This window comes from Genypterus blacodes, unplaced genomic scaffold (assembly GCF_046128005.1).
Source record: "Genypterus blacodes isolate CSIRO-AG114 ecotype Tasmania unplaced genomic scaffold, CSIRO-AGI_Gbla_v1 ptg000003l_1, whole genome shotgun sequence".
NCBI lineage: Eukaryota > Metazoa > Chordata > Actinopteri > Ophidiiformes > Ophidiidae > Genypterus > Genypterus blacodes.
The window spans coordinates 8939616-8947055 of record NW_027466817.1 but is presented as its reverse complement, the minus strand read 5'-3'; the positions used below and the strand labels follow the sequence as shown (position 1 = coordinate 8947055).

The 7440-nt window shown below is 45.6% G+C and overlaps 1 protein-coding gene across 1 annotated transcript in view; it reads right to left on the bottom strand.

The window, feature by feature from the left end:
- Positions 1-106: 106 nt before the first annotated feature.
- Positions 107-7440, bottom strand: part of LOC142989649 (lissencephaly-1 homolog A-like) — a 30523-nt gene continuing 23189 nt past the window's right edge. The window contains exons 7-11 of the mRNA XM_076139307.1: positions 6916-7018; positions 6603-6831; positions 5573-5674; positions 5318-5474; positions 107-3682 (exon numbers count right to left, since the gene is read on the bottom strand). Of these exons, the coding sequence (XP_075995422.1) occupies positions 3609-3682; positions 5318-5474; positions 5573-5674; positions 6603-6831; positions 6916-7018 (665 nt within the window). The 3' untranslated portion in view covers positions 107-3608. The remainder of the gene's footprint in view (positions 3683-5317; positions 5475-5572; positions 5675-6602; positions 6832-6915; positions 7019-7440) is intronic.

The following is a 7440-nucleotide window of genomic DNA, read 5'->3' as shown; positions in this document are numbered from 1 at the left end:
TTCTTCCCTGGATCATGTCCAACCTGTCCACCAAACTTCATGAAATCCTGCAAACAATAAAACGAACCTGGATAAAACCTATAAATAACGAGGACAACAACACATCTGATTTTTTTCCTTTTATTATATTGCAAACAATAATGACATCCAGGTATATTTGTTAACAGTTTGCTGAGTGAAGAGTGAGACCGTAGTAGTGAAAACACAAGCTCTCCTGCTGGAGTGACTTGTGCGGCATGAAGCCCTCGGGTGTGTTGACGGGCAGGTTACAGAGGACGGCTGGAAAAGACCCACAGACAGGAAGCTGTCCGTTGGTCCCTTCCAACACAGGGATTGCGTGGGACCTGCGAATGGCAAAAGGGGATTTTCTTCAACACGGCACACGTCTGCGTTCAACACCGGATTTTTCCATAGATTCCTCCGACAAACAGACGCACATCACCCTGAACTTTGACTTAATGCGCTCTTCAACCGAAACCAAGGCCTGAGGTCAGGCGACGGCAAAAGCGTCACTTTCACAAGTCGGTGGACAACAAGACTCCAAGGTGACCGAATTCTCAAACTAAACCTGATTGTATCGCCACGTCTCCATTTTTGGTTTCACCTAAAACATTTGTTGCCATTTGGCCTTTCAATAGCCAAACTGTACTACAAAAGAGCAGAGGGAATAACAAAATCAGAGCCGATTCTCCATCGGGAAGTTCGGACGGAGAAGAGAAGCTTGTGGGGAGGGGAAAGGCCGTATGTGGGAGGGCACCAAGGGGAGACGTCAGTGGTATTCCCTGAAAGAGAGGAAGTTCTCCTTTGGAACATCCCAGTCTGCCGCAATCCCGTCAAGTTTACAAAGGAGGCTGGAAATCTGGAAGTCCGGCCTCCTTCGCACAGCATCACACACAAACAAAACCTTTACACGACCACGGAGCGGAGCCGCGTGACATCGCCGAACCACATCACCGCTGTGGTGACTGAGTTAGTTTAGTCGCCAATAAGAAGCTCCACAAGGATATTTGCCTTTACCAGGCCGGTACCGAGCAAAAGCTCCGCCTCCGGTGCAGATTTACATGCAGCAGTGCTAATCAACAGGTCACAGTGGACTCACACTAGCCACTAACAGGAGCCTGAGCAGCAGATTACCACATTCAGCACACACAGGAAGAAGGAATGGGCCACAAAGAAGCCAGAGAAGAAGAGTCAAGCAGCATAATTGCATCGGAATGAAAGGGCTAATTCAAAAATGATCCAGGTTAAATCTTCACACCGTCTTTGATCATCATAAAGGACAAAGATCTGGTGAAGGCAGGGATGTGCAAGATTATTACATGAATCATCGTTGCAAGAAAGGTATTCCATTTTTCCTTAAAGGGGAATGGAATGGTTGGTTTCAGCAGGGAGGATTGAAGGACTAAATCTTCCCGTTCTGCAAATCTAAACACAATGTAGGAAAGCCACTTTGCACGCGTGAGACAGTCTGCAGGGTTTCTCTGTGGAGATCCTTGCTGGAGCCACAGCTGAAAGGGAATCCCAAACCCGGCAAACCCCTGCAGACGAAACAAATCACCCAGCGTGTCTGCCATCGGAAATTTCCTCGCTAATCCTGGATTCTTCCTTTTCGGTGATAATACAGTTTCACCACATCTCTCATTAAGCTACATTTACATTTCATATTTTCACAGAAAACTGATTTGTTTACAATGCAGGAACATATTTCACCCCTTATCAATTAAAGATCTTTGCACATCCCAGATATCAGACCTGAAGGCTTCACTTTGACTCCTCGTCAGGCCTTTCAGTTTCACGTCACACGAAGCTTTGCACACCTTTGCGTTTCCTTGCGACTTTACATGATTCCTATCGTACACAGCCAGCACTGATCACAGTTGCATCGGCGTCCAAAGAGAAACGCAGCCAAGGTGCTCAACAAGTGCTCCACATTACAAAAAGGTGCCAGGCCCACGCCCCCAGTTACTACGTTTACATGCACACAATGATCGGATTAATTCTGTACTGCAATTAGCGCAACAATGCGAGTAAGGTGAATATATGGACAGAAATAATAGCATTCTGCCGTTCTCTGAATATGCATCATCATCATCGTATGAGGAGAGTCCACACATCGACAAGGTTTACTTAGATTTTTTCCCCGCCCATTTCTCCCTTAACTGTCACTTTTTGGCCCCCAGTGTGTCATGAGAGCAGACAGCTGCACACTAGGACAAGAGTCGACACACAAACACAGCAAATTGTGCCTATAAGAACCACCTAGCCAGAGGTTTGGTGGGCAAGTACTTTTACACGGTCGGGTTAATCCATTTTGGAACACATAGTCTAGGTGGTGCAGTCAGTGGTTAGCACTTGTGCATCACAGCAAGAAGGTTGTGGGTACGAGACCAGTTTGCATGGGTTCTCTCCAGGTCCAAAGACATGCAGGTCAATTCGGTGGCTCCAAATTGTCAATTGGTGTGAATGTGATTGAGTGTTTGTGTCTACGTGTGCCCTGTGATGGACTGGGAACCTGTGCAGGGTGTACCCCGCCCATTGCCCATTGACAGCTGGGATTGACTCCAGCAACCCCCCGACCCACTAGTGGTGATAGATAATGGACAGTCTAGGTCTCCAACTCTAATTTAGATTAAATTATTTCAATGACATTTTGAATTGAAAACCAATCGAATTATTGCCTTAATCACAGTACAATGGACGTTTTAAAGAGCATGTAAACGTTCTGATTGAGATTACATCTACTTGCTTGTTAAATTCTGCAAGTTATTGGAGTAAAGACATTGGACTCTTGGCTGCAGTTTTCCCATGGGATGCGATTTCCTGCTTTTTTTTACTATTTGCCACCACAGGAGTACAAAGCTTCTATCAGCCCCCCCGAGGTCCAAAGACAACAGCTCAACATTCGTATATATACACACAGCCATTAGAATATTATCCAGTTCCACGCGGAGAGAAACGTATGCGTGTGACATAATGAAGCTACATTATTTCAATGACAAACAGACGTGTGAAGCTCCATTTGGGGGTTTCCTGCCTTTGCTCTCGTTAATTAAACAAGCGAGGCACCAACAGACTAAGACAGTGAAAGGAGAGAGGAAACAAAAGAAAAATCTAAATAAAAAAATAGACAAAAATAAATCTTACACATAAAGACACTGTCATTTCTTAAATTATTCGTTTTTAGTGCCCTACATTTTACACCCAGTCAAAAACATCTGCCTTCGGTCGGTTGGTAAGGCGGCGTGACGTACGTACGGCCGGCCCCGTGTTAAACCTATGGTACTTCTAGACAACGTTATGTAAATTTACAGTATACAATTTTGGATTACCATGCAAGAATACTTTGTTGTGTAACATTTAATAGCTCGATCTACATCCAGGAATAATTTACATAGAAGGACAAAAGTTACTGGACCAGAGAGCGCGATGGGTAAATAACCATGGCGGGTAAGTGCAGCCGGAGGAGATGAAGATGTGTGGGCGGGGCGGGGCGAGGGGGGGGTTTAAGGTGGAGGTGGGGGTGGGGTGGAAGGCAGGGGTGGGACAAAGGGGGTCCAGAGGAACGCCTGGGTAACCGGTGTGGTGGTCCAATCGTCCCCAGGTCCAAATCAACGGCACTCCCACACTTTTACTGTTTGATCTACACTCCCGGTGACCACGTATGGAGCGGTCTTGTGGAAATCTGAGGAAGAAAAGGGAGAGAGAGAAAGAAATGTAAAATAATATAAAGCAACTTATTTGCGATTGACATTCTAAACCCTTTCAGACCTGAGCCAGAGAGTGGCGGTCTGGCTATGGTTTGCTTTTTTTGTTTCTAAAATTGACCTGACACACACTGACCCGTTGTGTGTGTGTGTGTGTGTGTGTGTGTGTGTGTGTGTGTGTGTGTGTGTGTGTGTGTGTGTGTGTGTGTGTGTGTGAGCAGAGATTCTGTGCCCCAGAACTCAGTGCCCCTTTTCTTTTACCACAGTTATTTGCTGATTGTTCAGTGTAACGTGTCATTTAAATGCTATTGATATCCCAGACGATAACAGAGATACGGTATAATAAGGACAAAGTAAAGGCATGTGGAACTGTGTGCTGTCTTTACATAGAGACACAACAACTCCAGGTTAAACTAACACCCTATCTTTGTTCAACAACATCAAACAAAAGATGCTCTGTCTTTTCCAAACAGCTCCACAATTTTTCAACATCTGAGGCTCACGAGTGTTTTCCTCTCCGGCTGCAGCAGGATTTAAGAAGACTGGATTTCAAATGGCTTGCCAAGGAAAACTGGTCCGAAGGCTCCTCCAGAGAATTTCCAGGCCTTGATCTGCTGCAAGGCAGCATGAGGGGGGAAGGGGGTGGTGGGAAAATCCCGGAGCGCTCGTCTACCTCTTAAACCCCCAGCTGACAGGAAGCCTCAGGATGGACAGGCTCCTTCCAATTATTCAACCTTTCTCTCTTTCTAAAGGGGGTATTTGTGACCCCCTGATCCACTATCCAACAAAAGGTGGAATGCGGAGGCTCCCAACATCCATCAGGAGATCAACTGGCAAAACAAAGACAAAGGAAGAGCCCTTTATGACCCTTCATTTCCACCTAATTCGGAGTGACCAATTCCCCTGCTCTTGCTGTCCTTGTCACTGCCTGCTGAGGGGCGCAGACAACCACATATAACGTGACACTTGAAGTCACCAACCACCCCGCAGGAGTCAGGCTTCCCTGGGAGGGTGCAAGGGTACATTATGCTTCCCCTAAAGCAGGTCATCACTCTCCAGTCATAAATAAAATTTTAATGGAGGGGAGGGGCTGATTTGATGTCTCTTTAAATGGGGAAAAACAGGTCACACTTAGCTTCATTTCTCTCTGGAGAGCCTGGACACTGAGATGGAAAGAGGAAAGACAGCCCGACATTAAAAATTCAACCCAACTTTCACACCTCGCAACGTGAAGCCAAACACAGCGTGAAGCGGGTGTACCTGACTGAACGCCAGAGAGTTGCATATTTTGTCAGATGCAGACCCCTCCCCCTAAATTGATGGAGGAGGTTTCCCCCCTCATTCCAACTCACTGGCTGGTGTGTCAAATGACGCACGCGGCAGCCTCCATGTCAGCCAAAAGCTGCCGCCATGATACGTGATATCGCCACTGTCCCTTTTCACCTGCAGGTGTCAGGCGTCCGTGGGAGGACATAGGAAAGCACAACCAAGCCAGTACTGCTACTAGAGAGCGTACTGGGGTCTCTGTGGCGGTGGGTGAGTGATTTTTCAACGCTCAGTAGGAGGCTTTTACATTCCGATACAACAGTGGATTTTGGAGAGTGAGATCTTACCCAGAGAGGTAACAAAGTGTTCATGGGCACACAGAGTTTTCATGCAGCGCTTATTCTTGTAGTCCCAGATCCTTAGAGTCTTATCATCCGCACAAGACACAATGAACTTTCCTCCAGGGTGGAAGAGCATTCCACGCACCCAATTATCATGGCCCACCTATGGGACAGATTTAAGAGATGTTAGAAAAAAACATAAAATCTGTAAAATAAAACTGAATTTTTCTTCATCGTTCTAAAAAGCCTTTTCGTGCTCACCAGTGTCATAAGGCACATGCCAATGCTAACGTCCCACATCTTAATGGTTTTGTCTCTGGAGCCAGACAGCAGGAAAGGGCCGGGCTTCCCACTCTTCTTCGTCTGATTATGGGGATGAGAGAAATTAAATCTAATTAACAAGAATATAAATCATTCTTTTTAACGATCATTCAAGATACAAAACCAAGCTACGGAAAACACATTCAGTATTGGGAAAACAAAAACACAAGCCTTGTGTACGAGCACATTAATGGTTCAATATTAGTTTAGACAAGATCATTATTCAGATCCAGATAGAATCATACGCATGCCATGTCTCAGTTGCGGTGAACACCTTAGTGCAGTCTCGTGTGTAAAGGGCTCAGCCAGATGACTGTGTGCATGTAAACACAGCGATGGTGTGACTTTCAAAGCAAATAAGGGTCTTGTGATACTACAAGTTACAATTCTGAAAAATTGAAGTCAAGCGAGCAAATGGTTGTTTACCATCACAACACTTGTGTTATGACACCCCTAATGGGTTTGACTACCCCCCTTCTCAGGGGGAAGCTTGTTTGAACACGTTGGCAGGTGTATCAGAGCATGGACCAGGGAAACTGTAAATGATGCTTTGTGCTGCTTGGCTCTGATAAAGCCTCGAGGGGAAGTGACGTTAAAAAAAAAATCTGGCAATCACTGCACGTTCTGCTGAACGAGCAACAAGCCGTAATCTTTAAACCAGTGGAACGCCTTAATGAAATACCTGGAAGAAATATGGATTGTCTTACTTAAGAGGCAGCTCGTGTGAGAGCGCTCATGCTAACATGCTTTTCTGTCAGGGGTTTAACGTTTGGCCTCAGGTTTACTCAAGAATTCCATCCTTCTATTTACCTAAAAAAAACACTCTGAACAGTAAGACTGCCCCCAGTAGCTTCAGTATGTCGCAACCTCTGACAAAACAGACCCACATACTCAAAACCACAGTAACTACAACTGATGATTATAGGCCATCAATCTTTTGGTTCCCAAATATTCAAATTCAGTGCTTTACCTCAGACCCTGTGGCTTCCAAGATGGTGGAGGAGGCGCTTTCTGGGGCCCAGGAGATGCATTCCACCACGTGTTCATGCTCCCGCAGTTCAGCCTTGCACTCTTTGGAGGCCACGACCCAAACGCGCACCGTCTGGTCATTGGAGCAGCTGGCAATCAGTGAGCCGTCCTGGTTGGGTCGCACCATGCGCACCCACTCCCTGTGGCCTGTGAAGGTCTTTACACAGTACCTAAAGAGATGAACAAGAGTTTCTTCCAGTCAACGCTGTGTTTATACAACAACATTGTTAAGAAGCTTTGATGAAGATATTTACCCAGTTGCCACTTCCCACATTTTCATGGTTTTGTCCCTTGAGGCAGAAATGATGTGATCTCCGTTGGGCATGATGGCTACAGATGAAACATTGTGGTCATGTCCTGAAAAACAAAAACATAAAAACATTTTGTCAAAGCCTTACAGAAATTTCTGCCCGTCGTTGTAAATTACTCTTGGACTCAAAAGCACAACTATACAGTCATGTTTTTACCTCTACATTTCCTTTTCGTTATGAATCATCCCCAAACAACCCGGCAAGGCATGGTTTTTACAATTCTTCAGCTACCAACGGTGACAACATACATGGGTTTTGGTGTAATTAGCCAATTAAGTGACAAGCAAGGCAGCCAATTTGAACTTCCTTTGTTCCGGAGAGAATACGAGACGGCTAATTACCAGAGAGGATGGGCCGTATTTAAACTGCTAAACAGACCAAGACAACAGTAAGTACACTCTAAATGCCCAGCTTAACTATGATTGTGATTGTGTGTGTATGCGTGTGTGTGTGTATGCTCATGCCAAC